Source organism: Corythoichthys intestinalis, chromosome 15, assembly GCF_030265065.1.
Source record: "Corythoichthys intestinalis isolate RoL2023-P3 chromosome 15, ASM3026506v1, whole genome shotgun sequence".
Classification (NCBI taxonomy): domain Eukaryota; kingdom Metazoa; phylum Chordata; class Actinopteri; order Syngnathiformes; family Syngnathidae; genus Corythoichthys; species Corythoichthys intestinalis.
Window position 1 is genome coordinate 3,248,408 of NC_080409.1, and position 19,638 is coordinate 3,268,045.

At 44.3% G+C, this 19,638-nt stretch overlaps 1 protein-coding gene across 4 annotated transcripts in view; it reads right to left on the reverse strand.

The window, feature by feature from the left end:
* Nucleotides 1-19,638, reverse strand: part of setd3 (SET domain containing 3, actin histidine methyltransferase) — a 188,662-nt gene that overhangs the window by 52,176 nt on the left and 116,848 nt on the right. For all 4 annotated transcript variants that reach the window (XM_057859667.1, XM_057859670.1, XM_057859668.1 and 1 more), the window contains exon 9: nt 4,798-4,872. In XM_057859667.1, the coding sequence (XP_057715650.1) occupies nt 4,798-4,872 (75 nt within the window). The remainder of the gene's footprint in view (nt 1-4,797; nt 4,873-19,638) is intronic.

Here is a 19,638-nt window from a genome sequence, read left to right on the forward strand (position 1 = left end):
TTGTGTCTTATCTTTCAATTTCAACAATAATTTATGCAAAAATATGGCATATTTTGGAGATGGTTTGAATTGCGATTAATTACGATTAATTAATTTTTAAGCTGTGATTAACTCGATTAAAAATTTTAATCATTTGACAGCCCTAATATACATATTTTTAATACATATTTTTTTCAAACCTAAACTTTCAAAAGCGACAACAACTACTGAGCAAGATCCAGGATTGAAAATGGGGACCACGAACCGCCAGAGAGCACTGCCAAAATGGTGAACGGAGTTATAATTTGCCCCACTTAAGATGCTAATTGTACAACAGAGCCACCACCGGTGTCTTGGCAATGTAGTTACCACCGTCAAAAATTGTATGCCATGGCCGCGAGAGCGCGCACACACACACATTCGTTATGAGTTATGTCGACTTAAACTATTAATTGAAGCCAGAAAAGAACCGTAGTTACAGTGTATATTTTGGACATTGACGTTTATTAAACTGGAGAAACTCCATACAGGACTTGAATTACAGTAATAACAGTTATAGCTCATCTTACGAGTAAAACGGTAAAACCTTGCCTTTTTTTATGTTCAGTACGTATGTTACGTTATACCACAGAAGAAGAAAAAAGTTTTTTTTTTTTTTTTTGATGGATTGCCCATGTTTTAAAACTTCGTAGATAACTACATCACCAAAACATGGAAATCAAGCAAATCCGTGCAGTGCGGTGGCTCTGCCCAGGGGGTACAATTTTTGACGAGGGTAAATACATTGGCACGACACCGCCAGGAGTACTAAATTCAATGGAAGACGATCTTGGCGAAAAATATAACTGTCCTAAGCAGCCTGATTTAGAATTCCTCTCAGGAATGATGGGAAACAAAAAACGCTAATTTTCAACTTATTATTATTAATATTTTTGTACGTTAGTTTTATTGTTGACACTACGTTTCGGGGTTATCAACATGTTGTGCCCCCCCTGCCCCAAAAGTCAAACTCTGCCTATGCTTATGTTGAATGTATATATCCGTCTTGTGTCTTATCTTTCCATTCCAACAATAATTTACAGAAAAATATGGCATATGTTATAGATGGTTTGAATTGCGATTAATTAATTTTTAAGCTGTAATTAACTCGATTAAAAAAATTTAATCGTTTGACAGCCCTAATATATATACCATAATTTTCACACTATAAGGCGCACCTGACTATAAGCTGCAGCTGTCCTCACTGCATTGTGGGATATTTACACCAAAAGATATTAACCGGTAACACTTTATTTCATCATAAGACCAAATGAACCACCATGAAGCTTTGAACCAATTGACTGCAAAGCTTCATTGTTTCAAGAAGCTTCATTTGATCATCACTGCTCCCTAGTGGGAGACAGTCAACATCTTCTGCCACCTGCTGTCAAGACTGTTGTTGTTCAACATGCCTCCTAGCATGCATGGCAGCGCTACAGATGTAAATAACAATCAAAATACATGTTCTGTGCAAATTATTTCTTCGGTTACTGTTCCAGTTGTGTCATTAATTGCTAGTTATGGTATTTGCTAACACTTTATTTGACAGTAGCTTCATAAGCCTGTCATTAGACACTCATAATTATGACATGACACTGTCATGAGCATTAATGAATGCTTATAACAAATGTCATTTAGTATTGTCCAGCATTTATATCACTTTTGAATGGATGTAAAAGATCCGAGCTGGACATAAATGGAGTTCGTGACATAATTTGCCGGATGACAGTTTCATAAGCATTCTGTAAAGCCTTTGATAGTGCCATGTCATAATTATGACGGTCTTATCACGCCGCTGTCAATTAAAGTGTTATCTATTAACCCAAATAAATCAACAAATAAGCTGCACTGGACTATAAGCCGCACGATTCAAAATGAAGGAAAAAAGTAGCGGCTTATAGTCCGAAAATTACGGTATACATTTTCTGTTGCTACATTTGTGATCACAGTTTTTTTTTCATGAGCACATTTGAACGTATCATGCGGGAGCAAGAGTGAGGGCACGCTCTGTTTTACGAGCAGTCGCCGAGTTGTGATTGATATAAATCTTGACATCGTTACTTGGTATGTTACAATCGTTGCGCACTCACCACTTGGAAAATAACAAATAGAATAATGGTGTGGCACTGCACATATTTCCTAGAAGCTGAAATCGCAACCATGGAACTTGTAAATAACATTGGCCGAAACAGGTGGAGCCTCTCGGAGCAGCTATTTCGTGAGTCTCGCTCTCCTGGAAGTGGCAACAATAATTTAGACAGGCGAAAAAGTCATTGAAGTCAAACTGATTGTGCACCTCTATGACGAGGTACCACGCAGTTCACTTCGTGGTTTAATTTTCCCCTACGTATTTTTATATACTCCAGAGCGCTCAGCATTGAGTTGGGCGGGGCCAACCCCGCTGCTGGCTGAGTAGAGACTTAGGCGCAAGACCAGCTCTGTACTAATGCCCATCTCCGTGCAATCCGCAACGGGAGGACCACCAATGGGCACTGAATTGAAGCATATTATTGCGATGTACAGTATGTTTGAAGGTCCAAGTAAAACGTGTGAATGGACCATCAGCTCATCACAGATCGTTCATGTCAAATAGTCGGGCCGGTTCCACATTTAAAATTACGAGCTGGCGGAGAGCCAGAAGCACTCATCAAAAGAGAGGGCCTTTGCCGTACAGCCTGTGAAGAGCTTTGTTTATCTGGGGTCCACGATAACCAATAACGGGGATCTTTAATCAAAGGTTCTTCGCCGGAGAGCCCTGGCAGCCTCTGCCCTGCAGTCTCTCTGGAAAACCACTCTGGTGCACCAAGCCATCTAACTGAAGACGAAGCTCCGAATTTACAACACCGCCGTACTATCTATTCTCCTCTATGGCTCTGAAACATGACCGTTAAACAAGACACTGGCCGCAAAAATAGAAGGCATTGACAGCAGAGCTCTCACAACCATCGAGAACATCAGGTGGCCCCAGCAAATCTCCAACAAAACTCTGCTAGTGCGGAGAAATTAGCCCAGAGCCTCCGGCCTGGCTGCACAGTGCCACATCCACTGGCTTGGCCATGTTCTCCATCTTGCTCCTGACCACCCGACAAGAGCCATCCTGAAGTCTGACCCAAAGACTGCAAACGACTGTGTGGACTCGCTACGAGTGCTTCTTCTAAGATGAGAAACTGTGGTTCTTTGTCTCACGGAAATCTGGCTTAACAACAAGATGCCAGACTCCGCTTTCCAGATGGACGGACTACAGCTGTTCAGAGCAGACCGTGACCACCGCTCGGGACGCAGGGAGGAGGACTCTGTGTGTACGTCAATGAAGGTTGGTGCACAAACTGTGGGCTGGTTAAAACTTACTGCTCTGAGCGATAGAACTGATGACCGTAAGGACTCGGCTTCACTATCTGCCTCGGGAATTTACAGTGGTGTTCGTCACCATTGTTTACATCCCGCCGGGTGGTAATACTAATGTAGCATTGAAGGAGCTACACGACATCATTAACTCGCCGCAAACTACGCACCCAGAGGCGTTTCACGCGGTTGCTGGTGACTTTAACCACGTAAAACTGACGGACACCCTGCCCAGATTTCACCAGCATGCCTCCATCCCCACACGGGGAGACAACACTTTAGACTGTGTATACACCAACATACGCTGTGTGTACAGAGCTCTTCCTCGCCCCCATCTTGGCCTTCCCGACCACATCTCCGTCCTGCTGGTGCCAGCGTAATGCCTCCTGCTGAGACGGATGAGAGCAACTAAGAAAATAGTCACTGTATGGCCCAGGCATGCAGCCTCTGTGCTCCAGGACTGTTGTCAGAGCACAGACTGGCAAGTATTCAAAGAGGCAGCTACAAATGGGGGAGAGTTGGATCTTGAGGAATACACTTCCTCTGTCCTCGGCTTCATCTCCAAGTGTGAAGTGTGGTCACCACCACTAGGACAGTGACCGGCTACCCGAACCAGAAACCCTGGCTTAATGCTGAGGTGAGAGCTCTGCTTAAAGCTAGGAATGCTGCGTTTAAGGCAGGCGAGACATCAGCACTCAGAGAGGCGAGGAAAAATCTGACTGCAGGCATTAAGAGGGCCAAAGCCACATACGCCCAAAAAATCCAGGCCAACGACCCGTGGCACATGTGGACGGGCATTAAGAGTTCTATTTTCCCACCATTAACATGTAAATGTGAACTGATGAGACAATTAATCCTGGAATCCTTGATTATGCTGGCACAAAACCGCCGGTACTACAGGGGCCTAGCTCACCTGGTCAGCTCTACACAATGGGACGGGAAACCCAACACAGGGGCCGTGATGATGATGCTAACCTTCTGTTGTAGTCGACATAAAGACGTCATTTTTGACCAGTATATAGACGAATAGGAGCACTTTCATTCAACAGCAGATGGCAGCACTGTCATATCATAACTAAAACTGTTTTCCCGAGGCGACTGGAAAAATACAGGCGAAGCTTGCATTAGTGGCCGCTATCTTGCATCTTTGACATTTTATATCCTCTCTCTACTGGAATAATCCTTTGACTGGAATAATCCCTATGACCTTAATTGACAGCTTTCAGACGTAACTCAACACAACTTGATCCCTCCATAGGAATCAAATCAATTTGCTCCTGATATGGCAAGACTTTTCCACCCTGATTTAAATTCTTTAAGTCATTGACACATTAGAAGAAAATGTAGACTATGCTGATGTTGAGTGCAAAAAACAATACAATATATATAATAGGGGCCTTTTTGAAAAAGTAACTTATAATTATACCCCCACTGCACCTGTTCATTCTCCTTGTAATTTCTCAGTGCCACACATTCACAGCGGTCATCCTCCAAGTTGTAGCCAGTCGTGATCTGCAAATAGAAAGATCAATACATTCAAGACTCAAGGTTTTTTTTTCCCCAACTTGATGCTTTCCAAATATTGTGCATTAGGGCTAATAAGAAAATACATATAACTGAAATCATTAGATAATGCAAATAAGGTTGCTTAAACGTTGGTGGGGACAATTTAAGCATCCTGAAAAGTTGGTAGTGTTATGTCCCAACCTCCCTATGCAAACCTACGCCCTTAGCCGACAGTCAGTGTTAGCAGCAACACTGCTAGAAAGATTTACACATTCCTGTCAGATTGGCTCAAACTCTTCCCTTGGCTAATGCTAGAAGACAGTCTAATGTTCTCAAAATATTTCATAGGGCAGAAGCAAAGCGTGATCAAGCTAGTAGACGTTCGTGTTCCTGTGGTCAAATGAGCGGACCAGTCATGTCAGATGCAACCTTAATAAATATTCTTTCTTGATGTTTGCCAAGCTTTGGCACACTCAGAAAATGGCTTTCACATCTCTCCTTGCTAAGATAAATGATCTCTCGATGCACGTTCGTGGAGAACTATAGTTCCCAAAGAACAAAAAAAACTTTTCACGTTCTCAAAGACACTGGTAAAGCTCTATACACAGCTATTACAACCTCCTCTTCTCCTTAAAGTCCCATATACACTACTAAAGGTGTGTGAAATTTCCAATTCTTAGATTATTTGCGATTCGGCCATGGAAGAGTCGAGAATGATTCACAAATATCCATAATTCTGATTATTGAAATATGCCACGTAAAGCGGAACTAAAACACAGTCAGCGCGGTCTTCCAGACGCTATGGGGAACGAACCAAGAGTAAACATTCACAACTCACGCTTCCTAGATAAAAAACAGCAACAAGCTTGGCTGACCTAAACAACCAACTTCTCCGTGAGATCAGACCCGCTCCCAAAAATTTAAAAGCAGATGTGTAGAATTATTTTGGATTCGACTAGAAAATCCTCTTCTAGAAAATAGGGGATTTCGAAGAATGTTGAAAGCAAAAGAGCCAAGGTATGTCATCCCATCTCGACGCAGTTTCACCGACACGGCACACCAGCTCCCTACAAGAAGACAAAAGCAGAAATCATGCCATCGCTGTTGAACGTAGATCGACCCGCTGTTACGTGCAATGCATGAAAACCACACGGGTGCTAAAATAGCTGAGCTGCTAAGCAGTGCTGTAAATGAATGGAACATCGCAAAAAAAGAATTTTTTTTTGTTACAGACAACGCAACTAATATGGTTGTCGCTGCCCAGCTGGGTAACTTTAGCCATCTCACATGGTACACCCACACGCAGAACCTTGTTTTTTCGACTGCAGGAGTCAATGCACAGCAGAGCACTTTCATCTGAGTACATCAATCAACTCGTGTTCTTTTACAAGAACATACTTGACCTGTCCTGCATATTGTTGAAGTTTGGATGCAAAATGACTTGAGTTTTTTTTAAATTTAATTATTTGCACCTTAATGTTTACGTGTACATGTTTACACAACTTAAAAAGCGGAAAAGCAATTTTTTGAGCCATTTGTATTGAAGTAGTAGTACACATTGTCTTTCATTTATACCTGCTTGTACATTTTGGTTGGATAAAAATAATATATCTCTGCAAAATGCTACAATTCATTCTGTTGATACAGAATGAGGACTTGAGGATTTTATTTACTGAAAAAGTGGGGGTCATCTTATATCCGCGGTCTAGACATTCACGACGCTAGATGGCGCCAGATATCATTGAAGCGATGTTCTGTCATGACAGATCTCAGCTACGCTCAAGTTTAACCAGTTTGCATTATTTTATTGCAATGTTATTCCTTATTCAGATTTGTTTCAAGACTAAGTTGTTTCAAGTTAAAGTTACTTCACTTTGATGGTTAATGCAGTTATTGCAATTTTGTTGTTTTATCACAATAGATTGGTTTACATTTAAAAAACCAGAAGCCATTCATTTTCGAATGTGATAGCACTTTAGTTTACATATTTAAATGTTCAGATATTAAGATTTGAATGAGGCAAAATAACATGATTTTTCTCTCAAATATGTTATAATCATTTGTTTCAGATGTACTGTAATTATTTTCCATATAAAAATTAATTTGGTGTTCAAAAAGTCTTTTTTCAAATTTGAGTCTTGAAAAAGAGGGGGTCGTCTTATCATCAGGGCCGTCTTATATTCGGGCCAATATGGTATTTGAAGTATGAGTGGTTGGAGTTGGAGTGATTGGAATTTGCAGCCAAGACAACAGGCCGTTAAGGAAGATTACAACTACAGGAGGATACCTGCTGACTACAGAAGCTGAACTGTGAACCATGCTGACTGGGAGACCCAAAGTGCGCGTCATGCAGCTGACTGAGCGCGACAAGCAGGCAAACTTTTTTTTTAGCAAAATAAAATGCTACCATTTTCCGTGTGGGATTACACACAGTTAACTGTAAACCATTACCAGTGAACATACACTCCTACATAAGACATATTTTAATATTGACTAAAATAAAATAAATAAAATAGAATAAAATAAAATGTGCAAATAGTTCCAAAACTGAAAAAGCATATCTTAAAATAGTGCAAACATGCTCGGTGTTTCAAAGACTTCAGAGTAGCGCGAGATCAAAATAAAAATTTCCTGATCTGAAAATATGAAATAATTACAGTGGGGAGAACAAGTATTTGATACACTGCCGATTTTGCTGGTTTTCCCACTTGCAAAGCATGTAGAGGTCTGTAATTTGTATAATAAGTTCTCTTCAACTGTGAGGGGCGGACTCTAATACAAAAACACAGAAAATCACGTATGATTTTTAATTAATAAATTTAAATTTAATTGCATGAAATAAGTATTTGATACATCACAAAAATCAAACTTAATATTTGGTACAGAAACCTTTGTTTGCTATTACAGATACCAAACGTTTCCTGTAGTCCTTGACAAGGTTTGCACACACTGCAGCAGGGATTTTGGCCCACTGCTCCATGCAGATCTTCTCCAGAGCCTTCAGGTTTCGGGGCTGCTGCCGGGCAACACGGACTTTCAGCTCCCTCCATAGATTTTCTAACGGGTTCAGATCTGGTGACTGGCTAGGCCACTCCAGGACCTTAAGATGCTTCTTACAGAGCCACTCTTTAGTTGCCTTGGCTGTGTGCTTTGGGTCGTTGTCATGCTGGAAGACCCAGCCACGACCCATCTTCAGGGCTCTCACTGAAGGAAGGAGGTTGTAAGCCAAGATCTGGCGATACATAGCCCCAGCCATCCTCCCCTCAATACGCTGCAGTCGTCCTGTACCCTTGGCAGAGAAGCAGCCCCAAAAAATGATGTTTCCTCCTCCATGTTTCATTGGTTGGGATGGTGTTCTTGGGGTTGTACTCATCTTTCTTTTTCCTCCAAACACGACGAGCCGAGTTTAGACCAAAAAGTTCAATTTTGGTCTCATCCGACCACATGACCTTCTCCCATTGCTCCTCTTAATCATCCAGATGGTCAGTGGCAAACTTCAGACCTGTCTGGACATGCACTGGCTTCAGCAGCGGGACCTTACGTGCGCTGTAGGATTTGAATCCATGACGGCGTAATGTGTTTCCGATGGTTTTCTTCGAGACTGTGGTTCCAGCTCTCTTCAGGTCATTGACCAGGTCCTGCTGTGTAGTTCTGGGCTGATCCCTCACCTTCCTCATGATCAGTGATGCCCCACGAGGTGAGATCTTGCATGGAGCCCCAGAACGAGGCAGATTGACCGTCACCTTGAACTTCTTCCATTTTCTAATAATCGCTCCAACAGTTGTTACCTTCTCACCAAGCTGCTTGCTTATTATCCTGTAGCCCATCCAAGCCTTGTGCAGGTCTATTATTTTATCCCCGATTTCCTTACACAGCTCTTTGGTCTTGGCCATTGTGGAGAGGTTGGAGTTTGTTTGTTTGAGCATGTGAACAGGTGTCTTTTATACAGGTAACAAGTTCAAACAGGTGCAGTTACTTCCGGTAATGAGTGGAGAACAGGAGAGGTTGTTAAAAAATAACTAAGAGCCGAAATATTTACTAGTTGGTAATGTATCAAATACTTATTTCATGCAGTTAAATACAAGTTTATTATTTAAAAATTATACAATGTGATTTTCTGGATTTTTGTATTAGATTACATAGCTCACAGTTGAAGAGAACTTATGATGCAAATGACAGACCTCTACATGGCTTGCAAGTGGGAAAACCAGCAAAATCGGCAGTGTATCAAATACTTGTTCTCCCCACTGTATATTAATAATTATTAGGTGAGGGACCAGAAACAGCATGACTCCAAAGACCCCTTATGCTTATAAACACACATGGAGTCAGTTTTCACTTGCCCGGACGCGGGTTACCGGGGCCACCCTCTAGAGCCAGGTCTCGAGATGGGGCTCGAAGGCAAGCGTCTGGTGGCCGTGCCTGTTCCCATGGGGCCCGGCCGGGCACAGCCCGAAAAGGAAACGTGGGTCCCCCTTTCCATGTGCTCACCACGTGTGGGAGGGGCCAAAGGAGTTGGGTGCGTAGGGCAAAGCAGGGGCCTTGGCGGTCCGACCCCGAGCTACAGAAACTAACTCTTGGGATGTGGAATGTCAGCTCTCTGGCAGGGAAGGAGCCCTGGCTGGTGTGTGAGGCAGAGAAGTTCCGACTAGATATAGTCGGCCTCTCCTCCACACACATTTTGGGTTCTGGTATCAATCCTACTCGAGAGGTGTTGGACCCTTTTCCACTCTGGAGTTGCCCACAGTGAGATGCACCGAGCAGGTGTGGGCATACTTATTGCCCCCCAGCTTGGCACCTGTACGTTGGGGTTTACCCCAGTAGATGAGAGGGTAGCCTCCCTCCCCCCTCGGGTGGGGGGACGGGTCCTGACTGTTGTTTGTGCTTACCCTAGAAACAGCAGGTCAGAGTACCCACCAATTTTAGAGTCCTTGGAGGGTGTGCTGGATAGCGCTCCCTCTGGGGACTCCCACATCCTGCTGGGAGACTTCAAAGCTCGCGTGAGTAATGACAGTAAGACATGGAGGGGTGTGATTGGGAAGAACGGCCCCCCTGATCAGAACATGAGCTGTGTTCTCTTATTGTACTTCTGTGCTCATCACGGATTGTCCATGACGAACACCATGTTCAAACAGGGTGCCCATATGTGCACTTGGCACCAGGACGCCCTAGGCCGCAGTTCAATGAACAACTTTGTAGTCGTGTCATCATACTTCAACCGCATGTTTTGTACACTCGGGAGAAGAGAGGGGCAGAGCTGTCAACTGATCACCACCTGGTGGTGTGTTGTCTCCGATGGCGGGGGAAGATGCTGGCCAGACATGGCAGGCCCAAACGTATTGTGAGGGTCTGCTGGGAATGTCTGGCAGAATCCCCTGTCCGAAATAGCTTCAACACGCACCTCTGGCAGAACCTCTCCCTTGTCCCAGGCAGTGTTGGGAATCTTACTCTAAAAAGTAATTAGTTAATTAGTTACAAATTACTTCTCCCAAAAAGTAATTGCGTTAGTAATTCAGTTACCTGAATGTAAGAGTAATTAATTACTTGACAAAGTAACTGGTGATAATTTTCTATATTTTTTTATTTATTTAAAAAAAAAAAAAACAGGTCACACAATCTGAAGTTTAAAGGGTTTTTGGGACAATTGGCCTTAGCCCAATTCTTTACCCTAAACTTAACTAGACACAGGGGTATTGCGGATATCGCGATAACGACATAATAACTTTTGCGATGTATGGAAGTCATTTAATGTTGTGAATCAACCGTTAAAGTTGTTAAAATTGCTCCCGTATTGCATTAGTTCCCTTCAGTCTGTTTTCGACATGTGTAAGTTGTAAAGCTGTTTCATCATTTAAAGATTGATTTAAGTTAAATTTTTCCGATTTAGGAGCATTTTAGATAAAAAGTGACTTCGGTTTGCTAGGAATGTTCTCTACAACAGAGCCTTCATTAGAAGTCTACTGCTTTAAGATGGTGGCTGTTTACTAATGTATCTAATTCTTTATTATATATGTTGCTAATGCCGCCGTGTCTTTCATTTGCATCTAGTTCTGTATATATGTGATATCTACCGAAGCATCATGTGGGCGTAGTTTGTAGGCTATCGGCTACAGTCAGGTATTATTGGAGCCACTTAGCATAGTAGCATCGCGTTTGCAACGGCGTCACACTCCCTTGCCTCCTCCCCACTCCTGCTCTGCTCTCTCATCTCCGTGAGTCTGTCTTTTTCCAGACTTTTCTCGCGTCAGTCAACCAACATCGCAACGCGTAGTAACGCACGCCTTTCCCGCCTCAGTAACGGTATTGGCGTTGCCAAGATGAGAAAAGTAATTAATTAGATTACCCCGTTACGGCAAAAATAATGCCATTATGTAACGGCGTTATTTATAACAGCGTTATTCCCAACACTGGTCCCGGTGGAGGTGGGGGACATTGAGTCCGAGTGGGCCATATTCCGCACCTCCATTGTTGAGGCTGCCGATCGGAGTTGTGGCCGTAATATGGTTGGTGCCAGTCATGGTGGCAATTCCCGATTCCGCTGGTGGACACCACCACAAGCTGAAGAAGGAGGCTTACCGGGCCTTTTTGGCCTCTGGGACTCCGGAGGCAGCTGACAGGTACTGGCTGGCCAGCAGTGCACCATTAACAATGTGTATAGTGGAGATTGGGTACTGCTGACCTCGACTCGGGACGTCGTGAGTCATGGAGAGAATACTTCGAAGACCTCCTCAATTCCACCGACACGCCTTCCTTTGAGGAAGCAGAGTCTGGGGACACAGAGCTGGGCTCTCATATCTCTGGGGTCGAAGTCACTGAGGTGCTTGGAAAGCCCTTGGTTGGCAAGGCCACAGGGGTCGATGAGATCCGCCCGGAGTTCCTAAAGGCTCTGGATGTTGTGGGGCTGTCATGGCTGACACGCCTCTACAACATCGCATGGACATCGGGGACAGTGGCTCTGGATTGGCACACCGGGGTGGTGGTCCCCCTTTTTAGGAATGGGGATCGGAGGGTGTGTTATAATAATAATGAATTTTATTTATAACACACTTTACATTTGGAAAACAAATCTCAAAGTGCACATTACCAAAACAAATAAATAAAACACTAAGAATAAAAGAGCAAAAACAGACGGAAGCACACAAAAAATCAGATACATATCAGATAAGAATAAGACAGTCAAATAAAATTTGCTATAGTAAGCTTTTTTAAAAAGGTGAGTTTTTAGTCCATTTTTAAATGCATCCACCGTCTGCGGGGCTCTGAGGTGGTCTAGGAGGGCGTTCCACAGACGGGGAGCAGCAGCTGCAAAGGTCCTGTCGCCCATAGTCTTGAGCAGAGTCCTGGGCGGGAGTAGACGGTGCTGTTGGCCTGACCGGGTTCTGGCTGAAGTATGTGATGTGAGGAGTTCGGTGAGGTAGTTGGGGGCTACACCGTGTAGACAGTGATGGGTGTGAAGGAGGATTTTGAATTTAATACGGAGGTGAACAGGGAGCCAGTGTACGCTGTGAAGGATGGGGGTGATGTGCTCATGTTTACGCACCCTCATCAGGACCCTGGCAGCGCTGTTTTGGACATACTGAAGCCTTTGTAGGGTCTTGCCAAGGATCCCGATGAGGAGTGCATTACAATAGTCCAAGCTGGAGGAGATAAAGGCATGGACGAGTATCTCTGCAGCAGGACGGGAGAGAGATGGCCGGAGTTTGGCAATATTGCGGAGGTGAAAGAAGGAGGTTTTGCAAATATAATTGATGTGATTGTTAAAGCTAAGATTAGCAAATTAGTCACAGAAGGGGATAAGGAAAATTTGTGGCCGAAAAAGGAGACTGAGGAAATGGTGGCGGGACGGAGCTGGTGAGGAGTACCAATGTGAATAGCTTCTGTTTTGGAGCTGTTCAGCTGCAGGAAGTTTTCACTCATCCATCTCCTCCAGGCAGGAGTCAAGTTGAGAAACAGAGGAGGAGGGGGTGGAGGATGGAGTGACCTTGAAATATAGTTGTGTTTCGTCAGCATAACAATGGAATTGTATTCCATGCCTGCTGGCGACATGACCGAGGGGTAGCATGTAAATGGTGAAGAGGGTTCCACAGAGCACAGAGCCCTGGGGGACTCCGCAGACAACAGTGTTAGGGCGGGATTTAGCATCCCCCAGGGCTACAAACTTGGTCCTTCCCGTGAGGTATGAGTTAAACCACTGAAGGGCAGTACCAGAGATACCTATATTGTGTTGGAGGCGCTGAAGGAGGATGTGATGATCAACAGTATCAAATGCAGCAGAGAGGTCGAGAAGGATAAGGAGGGAAGTAGAACCGGAGTCAGAGGTCATCAGAAGGTCATTGGTGACTCTGATGAAAGCTGTCTCGGTGCTGTGGGATGGACGAAAACCAGGTTGGAATTTTTCATATCAACGGTTTGATTTCAGGTGGATGTGAAATTGGATGGGTATAATTTTTTCAAGAATTTTGGAAATGAAGGGGAGATTGGAGATGGGTCTATAATTTGACAGAGGATCAGGATCAAGAGTGGGTTTTTTGAGGAGGGGCTTGATGATAGCTGTTTTGAGGGTGGCCGGAACATGCTCAGTTTGAAGAGAAAGACTGATAATTGTTGTTATTAAGTGACTGATGGAGTGACAGTGTGTTTTAAGCAGAGGGGAAAGGAATGGGTCTCGGGAGCAAGTGGATGGTTTGGATTTACTGATGACCTTCTTGACCTCCTGCTGCACTGTGGGGGAAAAGTGAGACAGGTCGTGAGTGACAGGTGTAATGTCACATAATGTGACAGAACTGTAAGTGTGGGAGAATACGCGCGAATATTGTGTATTTTGGAAGTGAAGAAGTCCATGAATTTGTTGCACTGTGAGGCTGTCTGGTTGTGGTGTGCTATAGTTTGAGGTTTGAGGAGGTGTTTGACGGTGGTGAAGAGTTGTTTGGAGTTACCTGAGTTATTGTTAATAATGTTGGAGTAGTGCGCTAACGTGGCCTTGGAGAGTTCTTTGGCATATTTCCGTTGATGTTCCCGGTAGGCCAGCTTATGCACCAACAGCCCTGATGTAACATAGACCCACTCCAGGACTCGCCCAGTCCTTTTTCGTGATCTCAGCTCCTCTGTGAACCAGGGAGCTGAACGGATGAAGGTGACTGTCCGTTTTTTTTTGTGGCGCATGAGTGTCAAGGATAGACCGGAGATTGTGGTTGTAGTAATCAATGAGTCCAGTGACTGATGTATTTGAAGGAGGAGAAAGGAGCTGCACGTGCTGACTGAGGGATGTGAAGTCGATGTTCTTGATGTTCCTGAAGTATACAATATGATCTGGTTTGGTGAGAGGGGCAGGGAGAGGGATTTTGAAGGTGACTGCATGGTGGTCAATTATAGAGGGATCACACTCCTCAGCCTCCCCAGTAAAGTCTATTCAGGGGTAGTGGAGAGTAAGGTCCGTCGGGAAGTCGAATTTCTGATTCAGGAGGAGCAGTGTGGTTTTCGTCCCGGCCGTGGAACAGTGGACCAGCTCTACACCCTCGGCAGGGTCCTCGACGGTGCATTGGAGTTACCAACCAGTCTACATGTGTTTTGTGGATTTGGAGAAGGCGTTCAACCGTGTGCCTCGGGGAGTCCTGTGAAAGCTTCTCTGAGAGTACAGGGTACTGCGCCCGGTAAGAGCTGTTCGGTCCCAATACGACCGGTGTCAGAGTTTGGTCCGCATTGCCGGCAGTAAGTCAAATTTGTTCCCATTGAGGGTTGGACTCCGCCATGGCTGCCCTTTGTCACCAATTATGGTCATAACTTTCATGGACAGAATTTCTAGGTGCAGCCGAAGCGTTTTGGGGTCCGGTTTGGTGGCCTCAGCATTACATTCCTGCTTTTTGCAGATGATGTCGTGCTGTTGGCTTCATCAAGCCATGAAACTCAAACTCTCACTGGAGCGGTTCGCAGCTGAGTGTGAAGCGGTCAGGATGAAGATCAGCAACTCCAAATGCGAGTCATTGGTCCTCAGTCGGAAAAGGGTGGCACACCCTCTCTGGGTTGGGGATGAGAGCCTGCCCCAAGTAGAGGAGTTCAAGTATCTTGTGGTCTTGTCTACAAGCAAGGGTAGGAGGGAGCAGGAGATTGACAGGCAGAGCGGTGCAGCGTCTAAAGTGATGCGGACTCTGGACTTGTCCGTAGTGGTGAAGAAGGAACTGAGTTGGAAGGTGAAGCTCTCGATTTACCAGTCGATCTACGTTCTACTCTCACATATGGTCACAAGTTGTGGGTCGTGATCGAAAGGCCGAGATCCCGGATACAAGCGGCCGAAATGAGTTTCATCCGGAGGGTGTCCGGGTTATCTTTTAGAGATAGGGTGAGAAGCTCGGTCATCCAGGAGGGACTCGGTGTCGAGCCGCTACTCCTCCGCGTTGATAGGAGCCTCCTGGATGCCTCCCTAAAGAGGTATTCCGAGCATGTCCCACCGGCAGGAGGCTCCGGCGACGGCCCAGGACACGTTGGAGAGACAACGTCTCTTGGCTGGTCAGGGAATGCCTTGGGATCCTGCAGGAGGACCCGACCCCGGATTGGATGGATGGACGGACGGACGGATTGATTTGCAGTTTGCCGGCATGCACCGAACCGTGATGCCTGTACCATGGCAGTACGGGCAGGAGAACTGGAAATCAATCACAGCGAGGGGGGGGCTGAGCTTCTTATTTTGATTTTCCCATCCAAAAACAGCTGTTTCAGTTCAAATTTGTCATGCTCGCTCTTTTTCTTCATACAAGGCTTGCACACGGGCAGTACACACACATGCTGGATAGTTTACGTACTACTACTAGGCTACAACAAAGACAGAGTTGTATTTTACCTACAGAGTGTGTGTTAAGAGTTTTTGTATTGGAAATAAAAGCCCCCGTGTAATATGACAATCCATGCAGCCAGACGGCGCAATGACATACAAACACATTTCAAAACTAATAGGTCTAATAAGCCTTGGTTTCACACCCACTTTTCACAACACTCAAATAAATTACACACAAATATCCAACAGCGCTCTGCGCAACAGGAATAACAAACAATAATATCGCTAGAATGCAAACTATTTGAAGTTCTCCAAGGTCTAAATCTGCAGCAAACCTTTCCTCACTTGGCACTATTATAATCTATCAGAATAATTTTCATTTTTGACCAAATTTTACTTAGAAAATTTCTCTGTTTTGGAAAGAATTTAATCGCTTATTCATTTTTATGCGATGTTAACGCCTTCTTTGTTAACAGTTAACGCCTCCGTTCCAATAGCGCTTTATCCAACGTGACCTGGTAGCAAGCAAGGTGTCAAACAAACAAAAAACTTTTTCAACATATATAATCCCCAAAGTTAAATCCCCCATTGTTTTTATGTTTTATTTATTTAATATTTCATTTATTTTTAACACACAAAAAAATCTACTCAACACCACTTCCCGCGCCACTGGATCAGGGACGATTACAAATACAGTTTACACTTTTTATACTGTATATTAGTGATGTCAGTTAATGCAGTTATAACTGAGTTAACCCGAGCCATCTTTGACGCCGTCAATGTTTTTCACGCACAGTTAACAGTGTTTCCCACAGGATTTTAGGAGACTGTGGTGGGAGGGTCTCTGACCCTCGGGGTAGGGTATGTGTGTACATTTTCAAGCCTGGTGTATCTCTTTAGGGCATTTTGAGACCACTGAATGTAATATAAATTGCTGTATGCGGTGTCGCCGGATCGCGCCAAATGCAGCAGAATGCAGCAGACAGTAGTCCCGTAGCCTGGTACACCAGACTCAGCGGCAATATGTTCCAATCCGCGGTAACTTCGGTTTTACATGACCAAAAACACATCGAGTCGCTAAAACCAACAGTCTGTCTCGCGCTAGCCATGTTGAATATGTTGAAATGTCTCTCGCTAGTTTCTTGTCGCTTTACTGACGTCGCGTCAGCCCATCGCTGATTGGTCCGCTCCGCTGTCTATTTGCTGTGGCTGGCTCCGCCCTGGATTTTTTTTTCTGCTGAATGGTGGCCAGACTCATACTCTCATAGCCAGGCATGAAAATGGGTCAGGGGTTAAAAAGGTGAGAAGGGTGTGGAGGAAATATGTTTCAGTACACTGTACACCCCAACAAAATATTGAGCTCCGTCGACCCACACTGTGTTTCAGCAGGGCCGTGCAGAGACCGGTGGAGGGGCGGGTGCTCGTACATCAAAAGGGGCACATGAACAAGTATTTAATACACCTTAAAACAACATAACTTCAATTTTAACCAGCTTTAGATAATAATTGGCTGCGACTGTGACATACTTTAATTGGGAGGGGGCAACAGTGAATAGAAATCAAAACTGTCATCAGCACTTTCTGGCTGTGACTCAGTCAGTCTGCCTCTTTTCTTCCTTCAACCTCTGCATCAAAACTTCCTTCCTCAACTTGTTCATCTGAGAACAAACCACATCAGATGGTCACTGAGCTACCAACAGCACAATTTTCTCAAAACTTATTTCATTACTATCCATACTTAACAACTCTAGCACCTAATGATTAATAAAGCAATGACATAAAATCGTATAGAAAAATAACATTGTAATTGTGTTTATAATTGTATTTAATACCAGACTATCCTTGCAAACTTGTTCTTACCAGGTCTGCTATTCACCCAGCTGATGAGGTATCCACTGTCTTTAACTTTTTTATATCGCAAAATGTGAAAACGACTGAAACCATTACTCACCAAATTCAATCTGCTGGCAAATACAGGCAAGTGTGTATGCTGCGCTCTGGTCTGCCCCGGTGTGGATAAGGCCTGCTTTTTGTTTTCGCAGCTTTGCGATGCAACCAAAGGCTCTCCGAGCACTCCTTGTATATACGTAAGGAGTGCGCGCGTTTGGAATAATGGAACGCAGCTTGGGCCGATGATTGGTTCTCGTCAGCGAAGCATCTAGAGGGATTTGCTGACTGTCCAAGTGTCACTTTTTTAAAGAACCGATTTCTTAAGCGCTCAGTTTACGTACTAAGGCTACGTTCATACTACAGGTCTTAATACAAGAATCCAATTTTTTTGTTTTTTTCCGACTCGAGTGAGGCATTAACTTGACGGTCTGAACGTGACAAGTCGCATAGAACTGGACCATTTCAAATCCGATCTGGGTCACTTTCGTATGTGGTTCAAATCCGATCTGGGCCACATTTTTCCAGACTGTCGCGGCGGTCTGTACTGTCCACTCTCCCAAATCGGATTTCATGCAGCAATTACGTCATCAAATAGCGAGAGAGACGTTACCGTAGCGATGCAGCTGTGCGTTATTAGCGCCTAGCTTGCAGTGAGCACAGCTTTTTAGGAAGACTCGGACTAGACAACAGTCATAAAAAATAAAAATGGGTTGAGGATAAGCCTGAGAATGCTCAGTTTTCTCTCTGCTCCAAGTGAGCAATATTTCAACATTGCCTACACGGCCGAGAGTCGGGGCAAACTGCCCGTACGTGTGTGTGACGTGCACGGACAGTGCGTGCATGCTTATCGATCCATATAAACTTTGAATATAAGCCTAAACGGGGGATTATTTATGTCTGTTATTTGTGTCCTCTTTTTAAAAAGCAAAATATGATATCCCTGGAATGACGGATGACAGCCAGCATGTGTGGTCATTTGTTTTGATGCTTCTGCGCATGCGGGTCGTCTTGCTCAGCGCTTGTCGGACTGCGAATTAGTGCGCATGCGTAATACTTGAACGGTCTCAATGGACAAAGGCAGTCTGAACGGGCACGGCAAAAAAACAGATATGACAAAAAATCGGATTCGTGCATTAAGACCTGTAGTATGAATGTAGCCTAAGTTAATCACATGATGACAATAATAATGATATTTAAATAAAACCTCCCGCCCCCCCCAAAATAATTTCTCCTCGGATCTACGCAATTCACGTAGGTCGCCCTTTTTTACTTCAAAACGGCGAATTTCGCCGAAAGGTGAGAGATTTTCATGCCTGCATAGCACAGCTATGAGTCTGGTGTACCAGGCTAGTAGTCCCGTCTATGAGCGCGACCTGTTGGCGCGTGTGTCTATGTGTGTGCACGCACGCTCGCGCGGGTAGTAGAGTGGGCTACAGCTGTGTAATCAGCTGACTGACGCATCTGATTATTATCTTTTTTTTTTTTTTCTCGGGGGGGAGGGGTGGGGGGGGAGACGAGACCCGCCACAGTCTTGTTCATTGGTGGGAAACACTGGTTAAATAGACTCCCCGTACCCGTTCCTTCATAGTTTGGACTTAAACACAAGTCAAATACTGCTTTTTGGACGAAACTTTATCATTTTAGATTTTAATGACCAATATGGGGCATGTTGAGGCACCATGAATAGAATAAACTCGCCATGGTCGTTTTCTAGCATGTTTGGATGAAAATACAGCGACAAACGTCTCGGCGCCATGTGCACTCTTGAATGGAGGACCAAAGCTGCCAAAACTAAAAATAAAAATAATTAAAAATAAATCGACTCCATCACGTTCACTTGTAGCATTAGCGTACCAGTTGATAGCAACGGGTTTGTTTGTTTGATTTCCTGATAGTCACGTGACGTCATACGTAAGGACACTGGCTGTACTGAAAGGGGAATGAGCATAGCCAAACAACACATAGTCAAAGCCGGCTGAAAAGACTATATTAGTTTTTTTTTTAACTATTTTGGGAAACTGGCCGGCTCAACAATGAAAACAAAATGTGATTAATCATGAGTTAATTATGGACTGCATGCGATTGATCTTTTAATCTGTTGAAGACACTACAAT